The sequence below is a fragment of the Macrosteles quadrilineatus genome, unplaced genomic scaffold (genome assembly GCF_028750875.1).
Source record: "Macrosteles quadrilineatus isolate MER2022 unplaced genomic scaffold, UCM_ALF_1.0 Scaffold_3__2_contigs__length_128488019, whole genome shotgun sequence".
NCBI lineage: Eukaryota > Metazoa > Arthropoda > Insecta > Hemiptera > Cicadellidae > Macrosteles > Macrosteles quadrilineatus.
Window position 1 is genome coordinate 24,627,057 of NW_026542596.1, and position 15,224 is coordinate 24,642,280.

Sequence of the window (15,224 nt, forward strand, 5' to 3'; positions counted from 1 at the left end):
GAATGGCCGGTTCCGCAAACTATTCGTCAAGATTTTGTTAATATGTTTAGTGGTCAGTTCAAACTAGTGGAGTATGTTGTTGGTTTTGAAACAAACATGAATAATGACAGCAAGAGCTTGTGCCACATACAGTCATATGTTCGTACAGCCACTAATGTAGGAATGGCTCCACTTCGTATGGCAGTATGGTTCTTCCGTTTATGGGATTCATAATTTTAGCATTTTAATGCTTTCTCTCTTTTCCTATCTTGCACATTTTGCTACGTATTATAAGACGCGTTCCTGTACGCCCCCTCTATAACCTTGCGTATTAACGCCTTCTCCAATAACCTTGCGTATTAACGCTTACTCCGGTCCTTATAGTAATTTCTGACTGTTTCTTTTGTTTATTAAACGACTCCTACTGATCTTCTCTTCTTGTTCCTCGTGAGTCATGGTCACGGGTTAAAAGGATGCGCCTCCTACACAATTATGTCGCAATAATGCTTACTCCGCTCTTAAAATATTTTGAATAATATAATATTATAATGCAATAAAATATAACTATAATATAATAAAATACAATATAATACAATATAATAAAGTACAATATAATACAATATAATAAAATATAAAATAAAGTATAATGCATACATGAAAATACATACTTAACCTATAACATATACTTTTCATAATTGATCTATGATAATCTCATGGTCAGTAATGTTATAATGGTTGTCTTTATTCATTAACTGATCAATACGGACCAGCTGGGTTTAACTTAACGGCTGCCCCTTCTCCTCTGTTAGTAGTTGATATGCGTTTCAATGTCTGTTTTTGTTGTTGTTGCTTAATTCTTCAACGTGCACCCTGTATTAACGAGCATTTCTTTTTGCTCCTCTGTATGCCTGGTGTATTATAGCCTCCTCCGCTCGTAAACGTATTTGCTTACTGTTATTCTTACCGAGCACTAGGCACACTTTGCTTAGAGCAAAGGCCTATGTATGGAGTCTCTTATTAAGGGTATTAAAAAATTAAGCATTTTAATGCTTTCTCTCTTTTCCCTCGTAGCACTCTTTGCCTCGTAATTAGAATATGTGTTCCTGTACGCCGCCTCCATTACCTTGCGTATTAACGCCTACTCCGGTCCTTATAGTAATTTGTGACCGTTTCTTTTGTTTATTAAACGACTCCTACTGTTCTTCTCTGCTCGTTCCTCGTGAGTCTTGGTCACGTGTTAAAAGGATGCGCCTCCTACACAACTTTGTCGCATTAATGCCTATTCCATTCTTAAAAGATTTTTAATAATATAATATTATAATGCAGTACAATATAACTATAATATAATAAAATGCAATATAATTCAATATAATAATTACAATATATTAATAACTTAGCATTTTAATGCTTTCTCTCTTTTCCCACGTAGCACTCTTTGCCACGTAATTAGAATACGCGTTCCTTTACGCCTCCTCCATTACCTTGCGTATTATCGCCTACTCCGGTCCTTATAGTAATTTGTGACCGTTTCTTTTGTTCATTAAACGACTCCTACTGTTCTCCTCTGTTCGTTCCTTGTGAGTCTTAGTCACGTGTTAAAATGATGTGCCTCCTACACAACTTTGTCGCATTAATGCCTACTCCATTCTTAAAATATTTTGAATAATATAATATTATAATGCAGTACAATATAACTATAATATAATAAAATACAATATAATGCAATATAATAATTACAATATATCAATAACTTTAGAATTTTAATGCTTTCTCTCTTTTCTTATGTTGCACATTTTGTAACGTAATTAGAAGTTGTGTTCTAGAATCTTTATCTAGTTATAAATATCTCTACTCAAATTGTTAGCCTAATTAGGTGAACTGTTTAAAACTTATGTTGTCTTTTATTATTATAGCTCACCCCTTACATTTATGAGTGTATATGGGCTATGCCCAGATTATTTTCCCCTCTCCTGTTTGTAGGCCTATTTTGTATTAAACTACACTTTCCACTAAATTATTATGTTTTGGTTAAGGTTGTCCATTATCATTTACTACTACTACTACTTTGATATATTATAAGGTTTTTCCTGATAAATTTACCTTACAACATTTTTGTTAAGATTTCAATCTGTTCATATGTATAACAGATATTAATAAATTGTAATAAAATTGTATATATATTTTGTTTTTTAAACAATGTAAATAAAATTTCATAAATTGTATTATTGATTATGTTCTCTCCTGTGTTCCTCCTTGTATTGTTTATTAACTAGGCTATGGTGATACTCAATTATTATATAATAAAAAATTAAAATAAATATTGTCATAATTTGCAATTATAGTTTAGTATTATTATTTGAACTAAAAAATCAATCAATATTTTCATCTTACCAATTCATGTTATAACTTGAATATTTACAAAGATGTTTTGACCATACAAGATTAGTTGTTGATATAAATCTTAAAGTAAACATTTGAGGTTATGTCTCAATATACCAATTTTTTTTTTTACATAACAAATTTTATTTTATAATTTTTAGAAATTTTTTTCATATGCTGTTTTACGCTATTAAAGATTTTAAATATAGTAACTTATAAATGTCAAAATTTTAATAACTTAAATTATTTTAAGATTATCATAAGTTTATTAGAAAGTCATACTCTTTTACTGATATGAGTATCTCTAGCTTTAATAGCCTTGTCTCATATCAATGTAACAGGTAAGTACTTAATTTTAATAATTACACTTTTTTAACTAATAGTAAATATGTATAATCTCGTTCAAAAATCGATACAGTACTATTAAATACAATCCACTATAGTTCTTCAAACATGATAATATTAAGTTGTCTACGTGAACTTTCAAGGTAATCTAAATATCTGGATGTCTTGAGTAATTTATGTAACTAAAAAATCCTTAGCCACTTATATACTTTTTAAAGGGCCACACGCCTGAACAGGCAAATAGTGCATGAGTGTTTAGCTTATTTATTAATTAATTAATTTATTTATTTATTTTTGTTTGTTTATCTTCAATATCCTTGTTGGTAATAATCATTATTTACACTTGTTTTTTTTCCTAGTTTCTTTTCAAAATCACATTTATTAAACTGCATGTTCCTTGTCAATATTATACAAAGTTTTTCATAATTGCTCTAGTCATAATCTGTTATACTTACTTAAGCTAATATTTATTCTCCCAAACATGCCTGTTTTCCTTGTTATTTATGGTTATTATGTAATACGTCTTTGTTATGTTTTTGCTATAATTTATTGTTGTTAATTACTATATTATTGTTATTTGTTTTGTTGCCTATGTCTAAGTGTTAAAAGTTCACAGTTGTTATTTAATATTAGTCATCTTGAACTGTACAATGTATCTTTAGTACCACATCAAACAAAATGGAATGTCCGTTGTCTGTACAAACAATATAATTGTTAGAACTTTTGACAATTATACTCTTGTTTTAAATTCACAAAAATTACTTAAGTACATAAATATTATTAATTTGAAATAATATTTGTTGCGTGTCCCAATAATTTATATATTTAAATAAGTTTAACAATTAATAAAAATTGTCTTAATTTCATTAATAGAAGTCAAGCACTCTTATGATTTATTTACAGTACCAATGTTATTAAAGAACTGATTAATAAGTGAATGTATTATGAAAACATTAGTACCAAATAGTTGGCGTTGACTATAGATACAGTTAGCGGTCCCGTGAATATTAGTCTGTTATGGTTATATCGTTTTGTAGGTTATGTTCACTCACATAAATCCATTTTTTTTTTTTTTTTTTCAGAATTTATTTTACAATCTGTTCAAACTTCAAATATGAGAACAATAAGTAAAACATATATCAAGCAATGTCAGGAAGCAAGCACCTGTTCATCAACAAGTCTTGCCAAAAATTTGATCAGTCATTTAAACATTTACAGAAATCTGTAGCTTAGGTCCAGCACATGCACAACACTTTTTAACCTGTTAATGCACTGACTATTGTCCAGCAGATTAACAGCAAGACTGTTCGGATGATATTCTAATTTTTCTTGATAATTTTTGCTAAGGTCTGTAATTTCTTCTTTCACTGATTTAATTTTGAAGTCATTCCTAATTGTAGTGTTGGATACGAACCAGGGTGCGCCAATAATTCTTCTCAGTGCCTTAGCCTGAAATCGTTCAAGAATTTCGATGTTGGATTTGCTCGAGGTCCCCCAAAGTTGAATTCCGTATGTCCAAATTGGTTTGATCATAACTTTATACAGTAAAATTTTGTTAGCCAATGATAATTTTGAATTCGTACCTAGTAGCCAATTGAGTTTACGAAGTTTTAATTCCATTTGCTGTCTCTTGCACCAGATATGAGATTTCCAATTTAATTTTTTGTCAAGAGTTAGACCTAAATATTTTACACTGTCTGCCTCCGTTAAGGCTACATTATTAATGGTTACAGGAGGATTGTACCCTGTTCTCAGAGTAAAAACAATATGTTTGGACTTGTTTTCGTTGACTTTTATCCTCCACTTTTTAAGCCAATACTGGAGTTCAGTCAAGGCATAAATCCATTTAATAAAATGCACAATTTACTTAAAAAATGTACACTAAATATGGGTAAAGCCTGAATTAGTATGCGTATAACCAGTCAACTTCTCATAATGAAATGTAGATCTTTAAGCATAAATAGTGGGCATTGATTAAATAATCAGTGAGCGTTACCCCGAAATATAATTTGTAGAGGGTAAATTCGCTTCTATGGACTTCTCATAATGAAATGTAGATGTTTAAGCATAAATTGTGGGCATTGATTATATAACCAGTGAGCGTTACCCCCAAATAGAATTTGTAGAGAGTAAATTCGCTTTTTTGGACTTCTCATAATGAAATGTAGATGTTTAAGCATAAATAGTGGGCATTGATTAAATAATCAGTGAGCGTTACCCCGAAATATAATTTGTAGAGGGTAAATTCGCTTCTTTGGACTTCTCATAATGAAATGTAGATGTTTAAGCATAAATTGTGGGCATTGATTATATAACCAGTGAGCGTTACCCCCAAATAGAATTTGTAGAGAGTAAATTCGCTTTTTTGGACTTCTGATAATGAAATGTAGATGTTTAAGCATAAATTGTGGGCATTGATTATATAACCATGGAGCGTTACCCCGAAATATAATTTGTAGAGGGTAAATTCGCTTCTTTTGACTTCTCATAATGAAATGTAGATGTTTAAGCATAAATTGTGGGCATTGATTATATAACCAGCGAGCGTTACCCCGAAATATAATTTGTAGAGGGTAAATTCGCTTCTTTGGACTTCTCATAATTAAATGTAGACGTTTAAGCATAAATAGTGGGCATTGATATAATAATAATGGTTGAAAATTACAAGTGTAGCCCCGGCCTTAGTCTGCAGGTTTGCTGCGGCGGGGGTATTTTTTATTTATGACAACAGCTAATTTGCAACTAAAAGGTGAGTGAGCGTAGCGGACGAACAAGTGTGCGCAGCGAACGAGCTCCAACCGAAAGGTGAGTGAGCGTAGCGAACGAACTTCAACCAGGACGTGATTGAGCCATGCGAACGAGCTCATCTTGAAAATTAAGAAGTTAAACGGGGCAAAGCCCGCGGGTACAGCTAGTCTATACTTATAAAAGGCAGAGCCCTCACTGACTCACTCACTCACTCGCTCACTCACTCATCACTAATTCACCCACTTCCCATTTATCTAGGAGGCTGAAATTCGGTACACCGATTCTTTGGGCATTAATTAGGAAAACTAAGTAGTTTTTATTCTGATCGGGCTTTCGGGCTCCGCCCCAGTGGCTCTGGAGTTTCCCATGTTAACCTTATAATTTTTCATATTTAAAAGGAATTAATGAATCTTAACAGCTATTTCAATTAAACAAGTTGGTTCTGTTCTATGATGTTCAATAGGCTTAAAGTTACAAGGATTACCAACAGGGAGCAGCACTATTATTTATTTTTTTTCTTTTTATTTATGACAACAGCTAATTTTGCAACCAAAAGGTAAGTGAGCGTAGCGAACGAACTTCAACCTGGAGGCGAGTTAGCGTAGTGAACGAGCTAACCTTAAGGCAAGTGAGCGCAGCGAACGAGCTCCAGCCTAAAGGTGAGTGAGCGTAGCGAACGAACTTCAACCAGGACATGATTGAGCCATGCGAACGAGCTCATCTTGAAAATGAACGAGCATTTGACATCAAACCACATTAGGACAGGACGAAGTCTGTCGGGCCAGCTAGTTGCAATATAATTCGTTTCAACTAACAGCTGGTTGAATATAAAAATATTCAATACAACTATCAGGTTAGTTTATTATTCTGCGATTTTTCTATTGATTATAAGAAATGAGAGAGATTCTATAACCACTGATGTATACAAATTGAGGCTCTGCCCCCAAGTCTTCAAAGGAAAGGTTATGCAAATTATTTTTTGTATGCAATACATGTTTAACCGCTTAAACTTTGCTTGGATTAGGAATGGAAATATTGACATGACTTCAGTTTTAGTTGACTACTCAATTCTTGTACGTAGGCCGCCTTTGGCCGTGACGTAGGACGGGCCAACAGCTCCTTAATGTTTAATCAATGTTTGAGTATGTTTAATCTATGGTTACATCCTCCTAGCTGCTTCCTGACGGATTGGTTCGAGCGAGGTTCGATTTGTTGTGATTTGGATTCAATTTGAGTTTGGTTTGTCGACGGTCGAGTTCGACTTTTAGGGTATTTACTCAGGGGAGGTATAGAAGAGGCTACGATGACAGCTGTGGACTTCTTATTAGCTGAAGGAACGCCATTACCGTAACAATACGATAAGTGGCCAATGGCCTCGGTGGTCTAGTGGTTAGCGTACTGGGCTGATATGCTGAAGGTCCAGGTTCGAATCCCGCTTGTAGCACTAACTTTTTGTCCAAGATTTTTTTTCATTATCAGCAAGTTTGGTTGGTTTCAGCGAGCACATAATAATAATAATAATAGAGAGGACACGGCGTTTAACCAAATGCACTGAAAGTGTGGCCAAATCCGCCATCTTGGTCCGTCATACAGCCTGAATCCTAGGCCCGCGAGCACAGTTCGCATTAAAAACCCCGCGACAAATACACGATCATAAACAACATTAATAGTTGACAAAAATTGCTGAAATTTCGCACACTTGTAGATCTGATACTGAGGATAACGATGGTGTTAATATAAAATTATTAGTTATGATAGTAATCGATTTATAAATATTTGTATTACATATGTAGTTTAATTTTTCACATTCAGACATGAAAAAGTTGTATTGCGAGGAAATTTTTTATTTTTTGGTCAGAGTAATTTCGTCTGCGGGAAAGTTGTGGATAAATAACCAAATTTAACTATCCGATTCACCAAAGATTTTTATCGTACGTGGTTTTCTAAAAATATCAGGTAGCCTACAAGAGGGCCGTTGCCGCTGCTCCGCGCCACGCCCGCTGCCCCGCCGTCGTCTATAAATTTAGCGTGCAGTGTTTTAATGTTTTATTTATACTGTTGGACTGTAATATTGTATATATTAAAGACATTTTCAAATATATTGTCTATGAAGAATTTTCAACCGTTTAGCACAGCTTTTTAAGGACTAATTTGCTTTCAATATCATCCAAGATAAACTAAAGATAATTATGTAAGTTAAAAAAAAACTTCCCAAATATTTGTAAAATGACACTCAATTTATTGTCCCAGAAAAATTACAGTTTTATTGAGATGTTGCCTAATTTTATTTTTGCAAAGACTTTCGTTACTTATTTTATAGTAGTAGCGAACTCTAACATTGTAATATACTTGAGCAATCATTTTAATTACTAAACAAAAATGATTGTTGTCCATTTCATATCCTGAGAAATGTGTACTATTTTTTTAAAAGAACAATAACTTGACTAGTTCTCAACAGGATGTAGGTTATCGCCATCGCACCAACTCTTCAGTATAACAGCGTTACCTTAAGTACAAGTATTTTTTGTTTATGTGTTCTCAAACTGAATTTGCCCCATATTTTACAGCGAACAGATACAATATTTGTTATTTGATTCTATAATTATCAGTTTATTTTGTATTATAAATAATTTATTTTACAGCTGGGAACACTACTTTAATAAAGACCAGTTTTAATATTTCAACAATTATAATCGTATACAGTGTTCTGAAATATAGGAAATGAATTCATTCATTTATTTTTTAATTTGTTAAAACTAAACAACACGTTTAGTATTATGATTGTCTTGTATAAAAATATTTCAATAAGCCTAAACTGACGACTAACTAAGTGAAATAAATTACAACCACTTAGTAATTTCCGAAAAATAGTTTAATCATTAGTAGTACCATTAAGGATTCATAGTCAATGGTAGTACCCTACTTTTGTGTGTATTAAAGAATTTATCTTTTGCGATTGCCACGTAAAATCAAAACAATATTTAAGTTGAAATTGAAGGTCAATAACTCGGGTGAACTAACCCGAGTGACCCGACGGAAAAAAACTGGAATGGGCTGTCGTAAAAGGGAAATCTAAGAAATTGCAAATGAAATCCATTCGGAGTAACATAAGGATTAACGGGACATCCCTGTACAATGTTCACTCCTAATTCATTTACAATTTCCGAGTATTGACTTTTTATGTTTTGGACCAAACAATAGGTCGAATAGTTTGTACCATATGCCTACGATTACAATTTACAACAGGTAGTACATTCACCTTTGCCAGTAATAAATTCATGGTTTGTTCCTCAATTAACAATGAGGCAGATTGTGTTATTGTTCTAATACAAATGAGAAAAAATCACAAATTTTTACTGTGTAATCGACATTTTAAAAATCAAGCCCTGAGTGATCAATACACAGCCTGAAGCCGCGTTTAAGTGAGACCAGTAGAGCAGGCAGGTTACTTACCTCTAATGTATTTCAAGCTACAGTACAGAAAGAATGACAATAACTTAAGATTTATAAATCTCTTATTTGATTCTAGACTCAAAAGAATTATTATTAGGCCCTATTTTCTTCATAAATTATTCAATTATTTTTTTATAAACAATTTACTTCGTAACGTGTAACACTACTTAAATTAAGACCAGTTTTAATTTCTATTATAGTTTACTCTTTTTTTATCCGTCCAGAGTAAATGCTGGTTATTGTTATTTTAATTTATCAATAAAATAGAGTAATTATGTTTGTGTTTATTGGTAATCCGGAGGCTAACATCAACCTTATCGATTCTTAAACTATTACTTTGGAAATAGCCAAGTAAACTCTGATTAAACGAATTTGGTTTTCATTAGATAAATTTTATGTCGGCAATAATAAAGTAAAACAATTGATTTACTTTAAGATATTTCCAACAATATAATAATACTCCAGAAAAACCTGAGTAGTTTTTATACAAAAGTATTTTTACATCCAAACAAAGCCTACGTAAACGACCCTGACTCGAAGCATAGCAGACGACCAGCGCGTTACAGACGCCGGGACTAGGCTAGCGCCGCCATCTTTGTCCGTTTCGTCGGCTAGTCAGACTGCCACGCTCCTTCGCTCCGAGTAGCGCTTCTATTTTGTTATGTGTTCGCTGGTTGGTTTGGTTCGGTTAAAAAGGCCGGTCTACACGCAAGGATTTACCGTACGTTTTACCTGCGCAAGTAAATCGTTGCAGTCAAATCGTTGCGTGTGTACCGCAAAACTGTGCATTTTTGAGAACTGCGTGGAGACGGAAGACGGAGCGATAAAACTATTGCCGAGAGCATAGTTTTGACAACGTTTTCAGGCAAGTCGTTGCGTGTGGACACTGTCATCCGTTTCAACTCCGTCTTCACGCTCAAAACCCCAGTATGCAGTGTTGGCTTCACGTGCTGTCAGAGGTATAAGTGTGTTTTTTAATTACGGTCGCAGATCTTCGCCAATGTTCCCGTTATTTTATTGTTGAATTCATCGAACTGTCCAGAAGAGTTCTTAATTTAAGGAGGGTCAAGAGTAAGGAATATAGTGACTGTGATAAGAAAAAAGACTTAGATACTTTTGAAAAATACAAAGCAGTAGATTCAAACGTGAACAGAGAAACTATTATGAAGTTTGTTGTCTTTTTAGTAACCAACGTCTTGACCATACGAGTGCCGTCGTCTCTCAGACTTATTTCTTTGCTTACTTGTAACACTGGCTGTAGAAATTGCCAGCAGAAACACATCTTCCATGATATTACATGCACATACACTGAAAGTTATCACAAAACTGCACTAAAAGTTGGTGCTGAAACCTGTACCGTGTGGACGCATTTCTTTGCAACGACTTGACTGCAACGTTTTACCTGCGCAGATAAAACGTTCGCGAAATCCTTGCGTGTAGACCGGCCTTAACAGTTTAATTTATAAGTCATTATAAAATTTTAATTTAGCAATTTCTAGTTTTATTTAATAAACAGAATGTTTTTTTCATTACTAAACATTTGTTATATTATTTCATTATTAGCAAGTTTGGTTAGTTCGGTTAGGTTATGATAGTTTAATTTTATATTTAAAAAATTAATTATAAAATTGAATTTGAGGCATTTATAATTTTATTTTATGAACAGAACTGTTTTTGCGATTAGTATTAGCAAAGATTACATATGCTAATCTTTGGTATTAGTAAACCTTCATTGCCAAAATGCTCTCTACTACAGCGCTGTTCACGGAGGAATTTTGAACTAATCCCTCATTCGTACCTCCCCTAAGTCAGACCCGACTTTTAGCTGTGCTGTGTTTGTTTTGTTTGTTTGTTATTGTTTTGTTTCTGTTTGGTCTTTGTTGACGGCGGCGGTGTCTATACTCCAGTCCAGACTCCAAGGGTGAAGGAAGTGGTGAAGGAAGAAGTGTCTGATAGTCTGAAACTTCAAAATTTTTAGGTTAACCCTTAGTAAGATTTCAAGAAGCCGGTATTCCTAACCTAACGTTTAGGTTTATGTTATTTCTTATTACACCGTAAAACTCAATCGTGCTTATAAAGCCAAAGCGACGAAATGATATCTCTTTTAACGCCAGCTCTAGAATTTTTGTACGAAGTCTATCCGTTTATCATTTATTTTTCCCTCACATTAACATCCCTTTCGATTTCGATTTTTGTTTATTTCAAGACTCTCCCGAAAAAACAAGAATGGTTACATGACGAAGACAAAGGTGGGGGTAAATATCTTAAGTGAAGTTATTTTTATTTTTCAGCTAGGCCTATAAAATAAACTTACCGGTTAGTCCACCGTACGGTACTTAACTAGGCCTACCGGTACAATTGTTTACAATTGTCACCATGACTTTTGTATTTAACTTACTTTGTTTTGTGTTCACTGTTTACGTCCTACATTTACTTTTAATAACTAGACTACCAGTTGATTATAAAATGAAACTGTTCTAAACCTAACCAACCAAACTGCAGTAGGCTTAGGGCCTATATGAGTAAATGTAGGACGTAAACTAAAGTGCAGCCGAATTGTATTTTGGGAAAACTTCAAGGTACGGTAAGTTACCAATTAACCAAACAGTAAAAAACAAATCATGAAATTATAACCCTATAATTTTATTTTATGAACAGAACTGTTTTTGCGATTAGTATTAGTAAACCTTCATTGCCAAAATGCTCTCTACTACAGCGCTGTTCACGGAGGAATTTTGAACTAATCCCTCATTCGTACCTCCCCTAAGTCAGACCCATAAAGTACTTAAAGACTTAAAGCCCCCCATACACGGGCGAGCATGTTCGCGAGCATGCTTGTGACGGTGTTGGCGACGAACATGCTCGCCCGTGTGTGGGTTCCGTCGCAGCGAGCATGTTGCGCTCGGCTCGTCGGACCTGGCGAGCCCGAACACGAACATGCTCGTGAACATGCTCGCACGTCTGTGGGGACGACCAATATGTTCGAGAGCATGTTCGTTGCTGCAACTTGGGTAGAGATAGGCTAAATGATTCCATCGATGTAGCCGCTACTATGATTCCAGTTACACTCGTGGACTCATTACAAGTAACCGTTCCGATTCCAAACGATTAATTCGTTACCGCCATTACAAAGTAGCCGCAATAGACAGATTGCACTTGTAATCATCATGGGGTTGATACTCTGATGTATTCCAGTTACAGTAATAGATTTAGAATCAATGTTTACAGTAGCGAAATAAATATTTATTTGTGTTTGTAACGCAATAAATACAAATTTATATGAGTTTCCAAAATATAGGGTTCATCAATAAATATTTGTATATTATTACACAAATGTGTACAATCAATTCTGTAGTAATTTGTCACAATTAAATAATTCTAAGAAAGGCTAGAATAAGCAAAACTACGAGAAATGTTATTGCACAACGATGTAATTTTAACCAACATTATTTTCAAACCATAGCGGATGAATTTAATCCGATAACTTAAGGCCTGGCACACACGGTCTACAAAATCGGCCAAAAATAAATCACCCCTGATTTATGTCTAAGAAATAATGCGTATGTTGCAAAAAAACTAAATTCTTTAATTGCAGCAAAAAAGCAGGAGTAGGCTAAATACACTGACTACAGACAAAATACAGGAGTTTGCAACTTGACTGACACAGAGCACAAGAGAACTAAGAATAGGCCTAGGAACCGCTACTGAGCGACGAGCATGTTCGCGAACATGTTCGTCCGTTTCTTGGAACCGCCAAGCATGTTCGCGAGCATGCTAAGAACTAAGAATAGGCCTAGGAACCGCTACTGAGCGACGAGCATGTTCGCCAACATGCTCGCGAACATGCTCGCCCGTGTATGGGGGGCTTAATAATCAAAACGAAATTTCATTGACACTAGCGATCAGTGTCACCAGACATGAACTAGACACAAAACAACAAGCTTCAAAATGTACAATGGTGTGATAAGTTTACTTGGGTTGGTTAGTCTAGGCTTGTATTGATTACTTTGCTAACTGAATAGATTCATTCTTACAAGAAGAAAGTTCACTCTTACATAGTTCATGTGAAATCACACAGATCCCCTAGTAAACTATTAGGCTAAACATGATACAAATTCTGAACTAAAGAAGCGTAGCCTACGAAAGATAATAAGTAGGTACAGATTTTCTTCCTCTTCTTTAAATCGTCTATTTACCCTAAATGGTCATTGCAAGGTTGAACCAAGCCTCTTGTTTTTTTTTACAGGCTATACAGTACTAAGAAAGCCAGCTTAAACACCCAAAGTCCTCCCTCTGTATGTGCCAGATATTGTGGAAAGTATTCAATCTATATTAAAACGCTATTTTACTACCTATATAGGGCCTACCTACCTATATACACTACCTATATATACCATGGACAAATACCCCCGCCGCAGCAAACCTGCAGACTAAGCGAATTTCAACTTGTCTGATAACATTTTTACTAAAATCTTACTAATATTATAAATGTGAAAGTTTGTTTGTTTGAAGTTCAATCACGCCTCAACTACTGGACGAATTGGGCTGAAATTTGGCATGATGATAGCTCACATTCCCGATTAACATATAGGTATATTCTTATCTCAAAAATCCTTTTGGGCTCCGCCACAGTGGCTCTGTAGTTCCCCATGTTAACTTTATGAGTATTCATATTTAAAGGGAATTAAAGAATTAAGTCAGCTGTTATGGTACCATATTTTTTTTGCATTTATTAAAACAGCTAGGCTAATTTGAACTAAGCAGCAACAAAAAACTGTGATACGCAATGAGAACTAACTATTAAAGTAGGATTGTTTATATTTTTAATATTAGTAGGCCTAAGATTTCATGAATAAATTATGATATTTTTTGAATTTTTGGTAATTTATTTTTCTCTATTGTTTAGGTGAAGTGGTAGAACATTATGGCTATGGTAGGCCTATAAGTTATGTGTAATACTATAGAATACTGTACCTAAATTTAAAGAAGTCAATTTTATCAAACTTTGCCCTCCCTCATTGCAAACGCAAAGCTTGAGTATAACTGCAATAAGCATTTATACATATATGCCAACCCCGTAGGAAGGACGGGTGCTCTGCTAGTATTTCCATAAATATGACATTTTTATTCCCAATTTAAATAACATCAGATTTATAAAGTGCTTAGGTTTGCTGCTACGGGGAAAGTAAAAGTGTTTTTGACTCAAATAAGTTCAGAATCTATAATAAAATACTTTATTATCCAAAGAATTGCATCCATACGTCAATAGTATAGGATGAAATAAATAAATTTGCCAAATTTTATGAATATATATCGATAAACAAGTAAACTACAACAGTTTTAATTTTCTCCATAAGAATAACATGGGAATTTTAAATTAGGTACACTTTTTTGAATTTTCTCCATGAACGTTAGGCATACAACAGCGCTTCAATATACTAAATTATTTTTTTTTTTAAGCTCTACAAACACAGAGAGCCTATGTGTTTATGAATGAAATCTAAGGATTTTTTATGCCAAAATTAAATACGTTATTTATTTTTATCTCCACTTGGTAGAGATCAGATGGTTTAGAAAGAAATTTCAAATTTTTTTTGTTTTTAGGGTCAAAAAAAAAATGGTAAAAACCTATTTTTACCCCATAAAACCTCAAATAAAACCCCGTTCCCAAGGTCCGATTATGCTGGTTCGCGAACTCATTGGAATAAACGTAGGTTTACACGTTTCTACCAAATTTCATCAAAATCTGAACATTTTTGGTCGAATTATCGCGCTAACAGACACACTATATTTGAATGGATGGTGTTTTTTGCCTCTAGAGACCTCAAAACAAAAAATTAAATCGGTCCCGGGGTCCAGGTCTAACCATGAGTACTACGGTAATAGCTTATTCCCTATATGGGAAATTCGCCAAAGAATTACAAGAATGTCAGCCGTGCTGCGGTTACAATAGGTTCTGGTGAACACCGTTGGAAGCGCCATGTAGGTACGTAGCGTGTACGCCGCAACTACATGGTGCTCCCAGTGGTGTGCGCCAGAACCTATGGTAACGGTCTATATTTACCGTAATTCTTTTTGTCCATGCCTATACCTAATAACACAATTTGCCTGTGTGCTTACCTCATCCCGTGAAAATATTATGTAGGCCTACATTCAAAGCTTCTGTAACAATTTTAGCATTGCAAACAATTTGTTACACAATTTTTTTAAACCCTAATTTTGCTAACTATAACTCTTGTTAACAAACAATCTATTCATAAATTGCAAAGGTATATGTGGGTGAATACAAAACTTTATCACTAAAGTTCATAGGCCTAATT

At 34.2% G+C, this 15,224-nt stretch overlaps 1 protein-coding gene across 2 annotated transcripts in view; it reads left to right on the plus strand.

The window, feature by feature from the left end:
* The first annotated feature begins 10,832 nt into the window (after positions 1 to 10,832).
* The window catches only part of LOC128990613 (S-adenosyl-L-methionine-dependent tRNA 4-demethylwyosine synthase TYW1-like), a 42,611-nt gene continuing 38,219 nt past the window's right edge, over positions 10,833 to 15,224 (plus strand). The window contains exon 1 of one of the 2 annotated variants that reach the window (XM_054413082.1): positions 10,833 to 11,159. In XM_054413082.1, coding sequence (XP_054269057.1) covers positions 10,997 to 11,159 — 163 coding nt within the window. In that variant the 5' untranslated portion in view covers positions 10,833 to 10,996. The remainder of the gene's footprint in view (positions 11,160 to 15,224) is intronic. The other variant, XM_054413083.1, reaches the window with a different exon arrangement.